The 14,085-nt window shown below is 43.5% G+C and overlaps 1 protein-coding gene across 1 annotated transcript in view; it reads right to left on the bottom strand.

Annotated features, from left to right (window-relative positions):
- Positions 1-10,958, bottom strand: part of LOC147111533 (UDP-glucose:glycoprotein glucosyltransferase 1-like) — a 680,288-nt gene extending 669,330 nt beyond the window's left edge. The window contains exon 1 of the mRNA XM_085999896.1: positions 10,872-10,958. Coding sequence (XP_085856022.1) covers positions 10,872-10,895 — 24 coding nt within the window. The 5' untranslated portion in view covers positions 10,896-10,958. The remainder of the gene's footprint in view (positions 1-10,871) is intronic.
- Between the last annotated feature and the right edge of the window lie 3,127 nt (positions 10,959-14,085).

The following is a 14,085-nucleotide window of genomic DNA, read 5'->3' as shown; positions in this document are numbered from 1 at the left end:
AAAGGGTGGTAGAGGCAGAGACTCTCATCACATTTAAAAAGTACTTGGATATGCACTTGAAGTGCCATAACCTACAAGGCTACGGACCAAGTGCTGGAAAGTGGGATTAGGGTGGATAGCTCTTTGTCGGCTGGCATGGACAGGATGGGCCGAAAGGCCTCCTTCTGTGCTGTAAATTTTATGATTCTATGATGATGATTCCTCTTCCTAGCAGTTCTACGTAGTGCAACCCATGTAGCTTCAGCAGAGGTAGAGGCAGGCTCCTCAGATCCCTGCTGCGACTGCTGAGATGCTCTTGGCTGACATCATCTGGGTTTTGGAGCATGTGAGGGCCCCAGCAAAGACTGCTCCACCTGTACCTACACCAGGGCAGATTCTGCCTTCGGGACATGAGGCAGCATGTGGGGTACTGCCTGAGGATGGCGGGGGGGGGGGGGGGGGGGGGGGTGGGAGGGGGAGGGGTGCAGCGGGGGACAAGTGAAAGGGCTTTGGAGGCGAATCCCACTTCCATGTTCCCTTTCACCATCATCCCTCTCATGGCCAATACGCACTTCCCTGGTAGCATGTGCTGGAGAGAACTTTGCTGCAGATCAGTGGGGCAATGACCGGCCAAGTAGGTTTTCATCAATCCTATTTTTTTTAATTCATGGGATGTGGGCGTCGCTCGCAAGGCCAGCATTTATTGCCCATCTCTAATTGCCCTTGAGAAGGTGGTGGTGAGTCGCCTTCTTGAACGGCTGCAGTCCACGTGGTGAAGATATTCCCATACTGCTATTAGGGAGTGAGTTACAGGATTTTGACCCAGCGGCTATGAAGGAACGCCGATATATTTCCAAGTCAGGATGGTGTATGACCTGCAGGTAGTGGTGGTGGTGTTCCCATGCGCCTGCTGCCCTTGTCCTTTTAGACGGTAGAGGTTGCGGGTTTGGGAGGTGCTGTCGAAGAAGACTTGGCGAGATGCTGTAGTGCATTTTGTAGATGGTACACACTGCAGCCATGGTGTGCTGGTGGTGGAGGGAGTGAATGTTTAAGATAGTGGATGGGGTGCCAATCAAGCGGGCTGCTTTGTCCTGGATGGTGCCGAGCTTCTGGAGTGTTGTTGGAGCTGCACTCATCCAGGCAAGTAGAGAGTATTCCATCACACTCCTGACTTGTGCCTGGTAGAGGGTGGAAAGGCTTTGGGGAGTCAGGAGGTTAGTCACTTGGGGCAGAATACCCAACTTCTGACCTGCTCTTGTCGCCACAGTATTTATGTCGCTGGTCCAGTTAAGCTTCTGGTCAATGGTGACCCCCCTGGACGTTAATGGTGGGGGAATTCGGCGATGTGTGTAAGCCATTGGTGAGGGTCTGCATGTACTCGTTTGATTGCCACGTCTGATGCTCCATGCAGGTGGCCACTCTTTCTATGGACGAAGACATCAGTGCAAATGCCTGCAACATCATGCCACTGAGGCTCAAGACGGACTCCTCCAATCTCTCTGTAAATGTGCACAGTGCAGCTGGAAAGCCTGCCAGTACATCGCAAATCCTTTGCTGCCGCGCCAGAAGTATCCTCTTCATTGGCGGTGCCGCGCCCCCGCTCAATCTAACTGGTCAGGAAGCCCGGAAGTTAAAAAGCCACTGACAGATTTTCCGCACGCTACCAGAACCCCTGCTCCCAGTGCAAGTAAAAATTCCCCCCCATAGTGCAAGAGTAAAGCGGTAATGTTAAGTTTATACAATATAGTTAGAGTACTGTGTGCAGTTTTCGGTGCCCCATTATAGAAAGGAAACAGAGTATACAGCATAGATTGACTGCGATGATGCCAGGGATGGGAAACTATAGTTATAAGGAAAGACAAGATAGGAGCATTAGTTCCACTGGAGCAGAGAAGATTAAGAGAACACATATTAGAGGTTTTTCAAATTATGAAGAATTTTCACAAAATGAATCAAAAAATACTACTTCCTCTTGTTGGGAAGTCGGTGGCAAGATGTTAGGAGAAATTTATTTACAGAGGGTTGTTGGGAGCATGGAATGCTTTGATACGGGGAATGATCAAGGGCAGACCACAACCTCCTTTATGGGAAAATTGAGTATGCATTTGAAGCAGAAGAGGAGACAAGGCTGTGGGAGAGTGGTAATATCTTCGATTGCTCTAGCGAATCCAAATATGATGGGCCAAATGGCCTCCGTCTGTGCTCCAAGCTTCTATAGTCCTATAGGTCAGTGAAAATACACATGTTGTCAGAGTTTGACACTGGATGCAAAAAAGGTTGATACTTTTTTTTTTAAAGATTTTGTCTGTAAACAGTCCCCCACATTTAAGGTGGTTGGCCAGCTACCTCAGGTTTATGAAATTTAATATAAGCAAGGCTACAACTGGGAGAGAAAATGCATATATTAGTCACCTAGGACCAAGTTATTTGTAGGGCTCATCAAGTGTCAGAAGTTTCAAAATCCATTCAAGTGTCAAATGGTGGCAGTTCACACTGTATCTGCAAGGAAGGTACAATTTATTTAAACTTAAAAAAAAACTTGTTACTATGTTAAAGGCGCTTCATAGATACAAGTCCCAAGGTGCTTCACAGGAGTGTTATAAAACAAAATTTGGCACCGAGCCACATTAGGAGAAATTAGGGCAGCTGACCAAAAGCTTGGTCAAAGAGGTTTGTTTTAAGGAGCATTTTAAAGAGGGAAAGAAAGGTAGAGAAGCGGAGAGGTTTAGGGAGGGAATTCCAGTGCTTAGGGCCTAGCCAGCTAAAGGCACGGCCACCAATGGTTGAGCAATTAAAATCAGGGATGCTCAAGAGGCCATAATTTGAGGAGCATAGGTATCTCGGGTGGTTGTGGGGCTGGAGAAGATTACAGAGACAGGGAGGGGTGAGGCCATGGAGGGATGAGAATTTAAAAAAACCGAGGCATTGCTTAACCAGGAGCCAACGTAGGTCAGCAAGCACAGGGGTGATGGGTGAACGGGACTTGGTGCGAGTTAGGACACAGGCAGCCAAGTTTTGGATGACCTCAAGTTTACGTAGGGTAGAATGTGGGAGGCCAGCCAGGAGTGCTTTGGAATAGTCAGGTTTAGAGGGAACAAAGGCGATGGATGAGGGTTTCAGCAGCAAATGAGCTGAGGCAGGGGCGAAGTCAGGCGACGTTATGGAGGTGGAAATAGGCGGTCTTAGTTATAGCGCGGATATGTGGTTGGAAGCTAATTTCAGGGTCAAATATAACACCAAGGTTGCGAACAGCCGGATTCAGCCTCAGACTGATGCTAGGGAGAGGGATGGAGTCGGTGGCTAGGAAACGGAGTTTATGGCGGGTACCGAAGACAATGGCTTCGGTCTTCCTAATATTCAGTTGGAGGAAATTTTTGCTCATCCAGTACTGGATGTCAGACAAGCAGTCTGACAATTTAGAGATAGTGGAGGGGTCGAGAAAAGTGGTGGTGAGGTAGATCTGCTTGTCGTCAGTGTACATGTGGAAAGTGACGCTGTGCTTTTGGATGGTGTTGCCGAGGGCAGATGAAAAATAGGGGGCCCAAGGATAGATCCTTGGTGAACTCCAGAGGTAATGATGTGGGAGCAGGAAGAGAAGCCATTGCAGGTGATTCTCTGGCTATGATTAGATAAGAATGGAACCAGATTTGTGCAGTCCCATCCAGCTGGATGACGGTGGAATGACATTGGAGATGGATGGAGTGGTCAACCAGGTCAAAGGCTGCAGACAGGTTAAGAAGGATAGTTTACCACAGTCACATAGGATGTCATTTGTGACTTTGATAAGAGCTGTTTTGGTACTGTGGCAGGGGCGGAAACCTGATGGTGGGATTCAAACATGAAGTTTCGGCAAAGATGGGCACAGATTTGGGAGGCGACAAAACGTTCAAGGATTGAGCGGAAAGGGAGGTTGGAGATGGGGTGCTCGTTTGCAAGGATGGAGGGGTCATGGGTTGTTTTTTTTGAGAGGGGTGATGACGGCAGATTTGAGGGAGAGTAGAACAGTACCTGAGGAGAGGAGACCGTTAACAACATCAGCTAACATGGGAGCCAGAAAAAGAAATTGGGTGGTCAGCAATTTAGTGGGCATAGTGGCGAGGGAGCAGGAAGTGGGTCTCATGGACAAAATGAGCGCAGAGAGGAGATTGAAGAGAAACTGGAGAAAGATGCAAGTTCAGGACTAGAGCAGGGGGGAACCTTAGAGGAAAGTTAGCCCAGTGGGCTAGGGGAAGGAAGAGAAGTGCCAGAGGCAGCAGATCGGATGGTCTCAATCTTAGAGACAAAGAGGTCCATGAGCTCCTTGCACTTGTTGTTGGAGGCGAGGGTAGAGGAGACAAGGGGAGAGGGGTTTAAGAAGACAGTTAGAAACATAGAAGATAGGAGCAGGAGTAGGCCATTCGGCCCTTCGAGCCTGCTCCGCCATTCAATGAGATCATGGCTGATCATCCAAATTCAGTACCCTGTCCCTGCCTTCTCCCCATATCCCTTGATCCCTTTAGCCTTAAGAATTATATCCAACTCTTTCTTGAATATATTTAATGAACTGGCCTCCACTGCCCTCTGTGGCAGAGAATTCCACAGGTTCACCACTCTCTGGGTGAAGAAATTCCTCCTCATTTCAGTCCTAAATGGCTTACCCCTTATCCTTAGACTATGACCCCTGCTTCTGGACTCCCCGGCCATCAGAAACATCCTTCCTGCATCTAGTCTGTCCAGGCCTGACAGAATTTTATAGGTTTCGATGAGATCCCCTCTCAATCTTCTAAACTCCAGGGAGTATAAGCCCAATCGACACAATCTTTCCTCAGTTAGCAGTAGAGAAAAGAAGCCAGGGGTTATCTCTGATCCTGGAATAGTGAATAGTTTTGGCAGATGGGAGCAGGACCTGATAATGCTTTATATGGTCCAGCCAGATCTGACGGTGAATAACGAAACCAGTTGTCCGCCATATCCGTTCAAGTCTGCGTCCCTTGGACATAAGGGAGCGAATCATACCAGGGGGAACAGTCTGGGTGTGAGAGAGAGAGAGAGAGAGAGAGAGAGAGAGAGAGAGAGTAATGGTTCTAATAGGGACTACGGTGGTGGTGGTATGGTTGAGCAGATCGGTAGCTGCAGAAATGTCGCACTGAATGGAGGGCTAAGGCTGGACAGTTGGGATTTTGTAACTGCAGCTATAAGTGAGTTGGGAGAAAGTTTTTTTCCAGAAGGAAGTAGGGTTGGGTGGGATGTGGGTGGAGAGCGTGCCTGTTGAGAAAAGATCTGGGGCTTCTTCAAAGGAACTAGTTGAATAGACACTTTTACTGTGAAGTTTACTTGACCACATATAATCATTTCAGTTTTTCATGTCTTTTATTTGCTCAGTTCAAACATATTTCCAGGTGACTGTGGCAAGACTGAACTCCTTGAGCACACTGCACTTACATAAAAACTCACTAATAGACTCTGTATAAATGGATGTGAAAAAGTTCTCTATTTCAAACAGCTTTGTTATCTTAGTTTTTGAAAACAGTTTGAATTACAAGAGATAATAAAAAGACTTGCATTTATATTACGCCTTTCACGACCATCGGACATCCCAAAGCACTTTACAGCCAATGAAGTACTTTTTGAACTACTGTTGTAATGTAGGAAACGCGGCAGCCAAATTGCACACAGAAAGCTCTGACAAACAGCAATGTGATAATGACCAGATAACTTGTTTCAGTGATGTTGATTGAGGGACACCAGGGAGAACTCTCCTGCTCTTCTTTGATATAGTGCCATAGGTTCTTTTACACCCACCCAAGAGCAAACGGGAACCTCGGTTTAATGTCTCATCCGAATGACGACACCTCCAACAGTGCAGCACTCTCTGGAGTGGGACTTGAACCCACAACCTTCTGACTCAGAGGCGAGGGTGCTACCACAATTCACAATTCGCAATTCAAATCGCTTTATTGGCATGATAAGTTACATCTTATGTTGCCAAAGCATCAAAATACATTTATGGTTGAGCACATAAACGCAGTTCTATTCATACAGTGTATAAACAGGTATATCCCTGAGTGTATAAATATACATTCGCATTGTTTATATATATTCATTTCTTAGTTTACTGGTTGTCCCTCTGTTCATGGCAAGCTGTAACATAGTGTGCCACCAGTGTTACACAGCTTCTCTCTTCTCCCAGTAGGAATGGGAGTTTTTGGTTGTCATTCAGATTTCTGAATTCAGGGCATATTTGTGAGAATTTTTGGTAGAAATTCTCCCTGATGTCCTGATATTTTCCACAGGCTGTGAGGAAGTGCATCTCTGTCTCCACTACTCCCTGACTGCAGTGAGAGCATATCCTGTCTTCTCTTGGCAGCCTGGTCTGCCTGTGTCTGCCTTTTTCGATCGCTAGGCTATGTTCGCTAAGTCTGTACCTTGTCAAGGTTCTTCTCCGTTTGTTATCCTTTACCATGGTCAGGTAATCAGCTATGTTGTATTGTCTGTTTAGGGCCAAGTAGCAATTGAGTTTGCTTTGGGTTTTTGTTGTTTCTGCCCAATATGTCAGATATTTTTCCTTTTGCTTAGCGACGATTGTGTTGGGTCGAATTCTTTGTGTTACCCTGTCACTGTCCTGGGGCTGGTTATTGTTAGTATTGTTAGTAGTTACTTCACTGAGTCCCAGGACTAGTTGACTGAGGGTATTCTTCTTTATGGTCAGCTCTTGGCATTTCAGGGCATCGTAGTGATAGCATTGGGGGTTGCTCATTTGTAGGTGATTCCAACATTTGGTGGCTCTTTTTTGGATAGTGATTATTAATGGATATTGGCCTAGTTCCGCCCTGCATGCATTGTTTACTGTTTTCCTTTGAGTCCGGAGGATACTTTTACAGAATTCTGCATGTAGGATCTCAATTGGGTGTTTGTCCCATTTTGCGAATTCTTGTTGAGTTAGCGGTCCCCATACCTCACTGCCATAGAGTGCAATTGGTTCAATTACTGATTTGAAAATTTTGAGCCAAATGCTAATTGGGATTTCTATTTGGATTGATTTTTTGATGGCATAGAAAGCCCTTCTTGCTTTCTCTTTCAGTTCATTCACAGCCAGTTTGAAGTTTCCCGTAGAACTGATTTTTAAGCCCAAGTATGTGTAGTTAGTGGTTTGTTCAATTTTGGTTGTTCCTACTGTGAAATTTATTTTGGGTCCCTGATGTTTGGATCTTTGCTGGAACACAAGGACTTTGGTTTTTTGGAGGTTTATTGTCAGGGCCCAGGTCTGACAGACCGACTCCAGCAGATCCAGGTTCTGCTGTAGACCCTCCTTAGTTGGTGACAGCAGAACCAGGTCGTCTGCATAGAGGAGGAATTTAACCTTGGATTCATATAGGGTGAGGCCGGGTGCTGTAGATTGTTCAAGTAGTTTTGCCAATCCATTTATGTAAATATTAAAGAGTGTCGGTGAGATTGGCGAGCCCTGCGTCACCCCCCGCCCCTGTGGGAAGTATTTTGTTTGTTTGTCTCCAATTTTAACTGCACATTTGTTGTTTGTATACATTGATTTAATTACATCATATGTTTTCCCTCCTACCCCGCTTTCGATAAGTTTCAGGAATAGACCGTCATGCCAGATGGAGTCGAAAGCCTTCTGGAAATCTACCAACTGAGCGACTGGCTGACATAGCTACTGGCTTATTATTAGTGTATTGTTATTTTACCTGCTGCATTAACTTGTTTTACTGCACAGCTGACTTACTATTATCACATGGAGGAATGCTCAATGTTTATACTGAATGAAAAAAGGCAGATCTATTTCTTCAGTATTGCCATCAATTGCCTTGAAGTACAAAATTTAATTAAAAAAGTAGCACTTAATTTTTAAATCACTCACTGACAGCATATTTCAATAGCGTTCATAGTGATTTGACATAACACTACTATTTCCTATCCTGCAATTGTATCATACATTTACATATTCACAAAATATTTCAAAGATATCACATTACAGTTATAGTATATCTTTTTATCTTCAGATGTTGACAGTCCAGCAATATATTCCAGGAGCTCTTTTAGTATGAATGACCCATAATGAGCACTTTATTCCAATCATCCATTAAAGGTGAGAGAAACACAAATGATTAAATGATCTATGGAATAGGAATGTATTCTAGGAGGTAGATTAACAGCATATTGTAGCTGTACTAGGCAAGAGTTCAGTTACACTCATTTCTTCCAATAGCAGGGGACAACCTACTCCAAAATGGATCAACTGTCAGCATTTTGGCTAGTGGGGAAAATTCACACTGCATGCATCTCATGTGGTAAATGATTCTCCAATGTGACTGATCTAAAAATGTTATTTGTTTTTAATCTGTATTAAACTTTTGATTTGGGTTATCTATTGCTTGAAACAAGATATGAAAGGTTAAAAACCCAGGATTAGAATTTATCATGGTTTACTTTTCCTGCAACATAGAGAGAATTTACATTAACAGCTGGGTTGCAAAAGGGACCACTTCAGTTGCATTTTATTGATACCTTGCTGCTCAGCTTGAAACTTCTGGCAGAGAGTCAGGCTCCATACTCTACTGGAAGGGGCGATTGTATTTGGGTGGACAAACATTCCAAGTAATTGAATCTGTAAATGGCTGTTGATCTAATACAATTGAGAGATACAGTATATCTTCCAAGGCTGCTGAATAATACATCTGTAAACTGGACCAGTTTCCAGGTGGGCAATCTGCTGCCCACAGCAGATGGTCTCCTTTTTAAGTCTGTTTTTTCAGTCAGCAGATAGATTCTATGTTTAAGATTGTGCCAGCAGAGAAGCCAGGCCAATTTGAAGCCACAGTACATTTCATTCAGAGAATTTAGCTTCTGTTTTATAAAGAGAAAGCAAGTCTAGTCTTTATTATTTTGTGTTTTGAGACAAATAGTAAAAGAAAGACTTATGACCTCAAGACGTCCTAAAGCACTTTACAGTCAATGAAATACTTCTGAAGTGTAGTCACTGTTGTAATGTAGGAAACATGGCAGCCAATTTTCACTCAAAGAGCAATGTGATAATGACCAGATATGTTTGAGGGATAAACATTGGCCAGGACACTGGGCCAATATTCTCTTCTTCTAAATAATGCCATGGGATCTTTTATGTCCACCTTGGAAGGCAGACGGGGTCTCGGTTTTAATGTCTCATCAAAAGACAGTACCTCCAACAGTGCAGCACTCCCTCAATATTGCACAGAAGTGTCAGCCTAAATTATGTGCTCAATCTCTGGAGTGGGATTTAACCCCACAACCTTCTGACTCAGAGGCAAGTGTGCTACCCACTGTAAATAAAGTGAAGTGCATGATTCATTATTTTTTCTGTTTACTTATTTTTTAAATCCATTTCACTTAATTATACCGTCTGTTGGTTTAAAGCCAGAGTCTCAGTCTGATAGTATATACTCAGTCCACTTTCCAAAGAGAGGTTAGTCACAGGATGATACATTCCAATAGCTGGTGTATATTGTAAAGGTGCACTGCTGCAATCTCTGGGCATTGCTATCATTTAACTAACTATTGGGCAAAACAAGGTACACTCCAGATTGTCCGAAACATGGGAGTGGTCAGTAACACTGAACTAGAGAATATATTTAACCTACAAAGTTACAGAATAAAATATTTTGCAACATGACATGGCAACTGTAACACTCCGCTCACCCAGTATTCTGTATACAAACACTATCTTGCAAGTCATATTACCATAGATGGAAGATTAAAGCATCCCCATCATGCGACTGTGGGGCTCCTGACCAGACCGTGGAGCACATCATTGAGCACTGCCCTCAGAGGAAATTTACAGGCAGCCTGCAAGATATTCACGCTGGAAGTTTTGGCCTGCATATCCAACTTAAATATTGACATTTGATTTGCTTTGCTGCTACTATCGGATAGCAAATAAAACAAAAACGTCCAAAGATGTGCGGGTTAGGTTGATTGGCTATGATAAATTGACCCTTAGTGTTAGGGGGATTAAATACGTGGGGTTACGGGGATAGGGTGGGATATGTGTTGGTGTAGGGGTTACCGGGACGGATGTGTGTTGGTGTAGGGGTTACCGGGATCGGGTGGGATATGTGTCAGTGCAGGCTCGATGGGCCGAAATGGCCTCTATCTGCACTGTGGGGTTTCTGTGATAAACATTGCCAATGTTGGAAATCTGAAATAAAACCAAAAATTCTGGAAATACACAGACCAGCCCAGAACTGTATAGAGAAAAGACGAGTTTTCACATTTCGAGTTTGTACACTTCATCAGAACTGAATACAAAAACATTATCAAGGTAACCGCCCTTTTAAGTGTGAACTATAAATAGACTTTGGTTTACCTTCAGTGCTATTACAGTAGTGGCCACATTGCTGGGCACGAACAAAAATCCGCAGTATATAATTGATTATATGAGCAGGATCAGTTCACTAAGAGCATTTTGGAACAATAGCACCAAAACAGACTATGCACCGTTATGTTTAATAGGAAATCTGCAACGTATTCCAAACTATACGTTGTTTAATCAGAGGTGACAGACCCAGACTGCGAGAAACGCGCTGAACCTCGAGCCAGACTCCTGGGATTATGCCACGTATTGTCCCCGATTTCCCGGGGCACAACCAGACAACACGTTTTAAAATCCCAACCGGGATATATATCGATTTCATTTTAATTAACTGGTGGGAATCAATTGCCAACCGAACTCGCCTTCTTTAAAAGATTAGCATTTTGTGTCCTTTTTTTGCAACAGAGTAATGTTTTACATCCGGAGACTTAAAAGTGTTACAATTCAATGTGTTATAAGTACGGAGAACACTGCACACACCGGGCGAATGTCGGCCCCACTCTCTGCCTCTTAAAGTTGGCGGGTTAGTAACGAAGATGAATTTACTCACCAAACCCGGCCTGATCGCTGCCATCTTTGGGGTCCTCGCTAACTAGTGGTACTTGGTCATCTTATGTAAGCCTCTCCCAATGCATCTGCCAGTACGTTATACTAATTACTATAAAAACAAATGTGTAAACGCCACAGTTTAAAAATATATAGACTGTGCTGCACTTAACGTATTAATCTAATAGTGTAATAATATTCGGGCTATTTACTTGGCCACCTAAAACCTCAGAGCATTCTACACCAATTAACAGTTTGAAGTGTCTCTAAACCACTTACAGGTAATTCTGAAACAAAACAAATACTTGGTTATCTTTTAAACTTATGTATCACGTCAAGTGAACGAAATTTTTTCGAAACGATTGTAATATGCGGAGTGTCGTCCATGGAGCAATTAATTAGAGGGAAATATTTGGAGCGAGACGTTGATTTATATAAGGACAGATTTCAATACCCTTCAGAGTGAGATATATAAAATCGGTTACATTTCTGAGTGAGTCTCAATGCAATGGTTTGATATCAATAAATAAAAATGCTACTATATATAATGTTAATAATCAAACTGGTGGAGGTGTGGCCAAGAACAACAGGTAAGACTCCTATCACAGATATAAATTAATGGGTTAAGTGTTCAGCAAATATGTTTTTTGAATATTTTCATATCATTCACCAATTTTCACTTTTTGGATTTTCAAAGAACTGTTTGCTGGCATTTGAATCAATTAATTCCTCGGTGACAGAACTCAGATATTTGACTTTTTCTTGTTTCCTTCCCCGTCCCCGCACTGTTCAGCCCTATCTTCCACTTCACTTCTGACAAAGGGTGGACATCCAAAATGTTAATCTGTCTTTTCTCTTTACAGAGGCAGCCACTTTCTTACACATGACCACCTCCCCATCTTGCTCACAACTTGCTACTTCGCCTTCTCAGCATGCACAGCATATGAAGATGCCCCACTGTAAGAAGAGGGGCTTATAAGGGTATTTAGCCATTGCAAGAGTTAAATGACCCTAAGCTTTTTGTTGGAACTGCTGTTCTGCAAAATCCACGGCTTTCGGACTCTCATGATCACACGTGTCCTTGTTATTGCAAAAATTATTATTGCTAGAAGAGGGAAAAAGTGTCTTAAGCATTATTTCTTATCTCTCCTGTCTGTGGGACGACACAAACATTTGTAATTTGTTGAAATATAATCAAATATAATCCCTTTTACTATTGTTCAGTGTTAAGCTTTGCTAGATTGTAGTTTAATATTAAGTTTGCTAGCATGGAGTTTTATTTCACTTACTGGAATTAGTAAAGAGAATGCTGTTTAAGTTAGGATTTTTTTTTACACTTAGAACTCTTGTTGTCTTCAAGGTCCTGGGTTGTGTCATCAACTGTGAAAACAGAAAAAGCTTGTGCTAAGGCTAAAAGCAGATAAGGGTGGCCCAAGGCCTATACCAGAACACACAACTTCCTGTGCCTGATTGGACAGATTTTTCCACAGTTCTGGTTTTTGGGGTATATCCTTGGGGTGGCAGTTGGGTCATTCTCAGTGGAGAAGGGCAAAGGAAGGCACTAGACAGGTGTACAAGCGTATGTGAGCAGGTGGTATGAGGAATGGGCCACGCCTTCTACCCAAGGATCAACGGAGTAATGTAATTCCCAATTGTTCCTTGTAAATTGTTGCTTAAATACTGCAATATATTAATTCTCACTTATGCATATATAAAAATCACAACTGTTACCAATATGGAGTCAGCTTCAAACTATTGGAAAGACAGCCCAAAGGGAACCTACATTTATTACACCACACGTTTTTCAACAGCCACTCACTAACTCTTTCCTTCTCTTTCTGCAGCTCACAACACAACAAAGAGGACCAGAACTGGGGGATGCCCAGCAAACATCCAGGCCCTTAGTGAGATAGAGCAGCAAGCAATAACCGCAATCAAGGCATGCTGAGCAGGGAGCATCAGTGACAGCGAAGTTGGAGGCCATGCTCAGCAGGGCATCTGCCTATTGTATCCTTTTTCTTTAAGCAATAACTCATTCAGGCAGCACTGCAACCTGATGCTACAGCATGCTGCCAATCATTTGCTACTGCCCAGCCTTTCTGAGCCATGCTGACCCTTGTCCCTCTTCACTTTTTCTAGGTCCTTCTCAACACCATGAACCTGCAGAAGAGGACTTGGAGGACAGGGATCGGGTGGGATATGTGTCGGTGCAGGCTCGATGGGCCGAAATGGCCTCTATCTGCACTGTGGGGTTTCTGTGATTCTGTGATTCTGTGAAGACAATCTTCCTGAAGAAGCACCACCACTTGTTCCATCTCCCCACCCCCACCCCCCACACACTAGAACAGAAATCAGCACCCTCGGTGGAATAGATAGCGAGTTAGAAGGGTCTGCACTTAATAAATCACACAGGTTTTAAGAAGGAACAGGGGCTAGTGTAAGGTGCAGCCCAGGACACAGCTCACTGGAGTGCAAGCTCCATCCTTGTTTTCACCTTGGTCTTCATCGGATCTGTGAAGGCTTTCTTGCTGTTCTGGCTCCATTCCACGCTGCAGAGCAAAGTTGTGCAGAATGGAGCACACAACCACAATACAGGAGACTGTAGGCTGTACTGCAGCGAGCCCAGAGACCTGTCCAGGCAGTACAAATGTTCATAGAATCTTACAGCACAGAAGGAGGCCATTTGGCCCATCATGCCTGTTGAAAGAGCTATCCAATTAGTTCCCTTCCCTGCTCTTTCCCCATAGTCCTGCAAATTTTTCCTTTTCAGTTGTATATCCAATTCCCTTTTGAACATTATTATTGAATTTGCTTCCAGCACCCTTTCCAGATCATAACAACTCACTGCGTACAATAATTCTCCTTATCTCCCCTCTTTTTTTTTTACCAATTATCTTAGATCTGTGTCCCCTGGTTATCGATTCACCTGCCAATGGAAACAGTTTCTCCTTATTTACTCTATTAAAATGCCTAATAATTTTGAACACCTCTATTAAATCTCCCCTTAAACATCTCTGCTCTAAGGAGAACGATCCCAGCTTCTCTAGTCTCTCCACATAACTAAAGTCGCTCATCCCTGATATAATTCTAGTAAATCTCCCCTGCACCCACTTCAAGGCCTCAACATCCTTCCTAAAATGTGTTGCCCAGAATTGGACAAAATACTGCAGCTGAGGCCTAACCAGTGATTTATAAAGGTTTAGCATAATGTCTTTGCT

Source organism: Somniosus microcephalus, chromosome 10, assembly GCF_052327205.1.
Source record: "Somniosus microcephalus isolate GS21.2 chromosome 10, FLI_Smic_1.0, whole genome shotgun sequence".
Classification (NCBI taxonomy): Eukaryota; Metazoa; Chordata; class Chondrichthyes; order Squaliformes; family Somniosidae; genus Somniosus; species Somniosus microcephalus.
The sequence above is the reverse complement of the archived record's forward strand: the minus strand, read 5'-3'. Positions and strand labels throughout refer to the sequence as shown.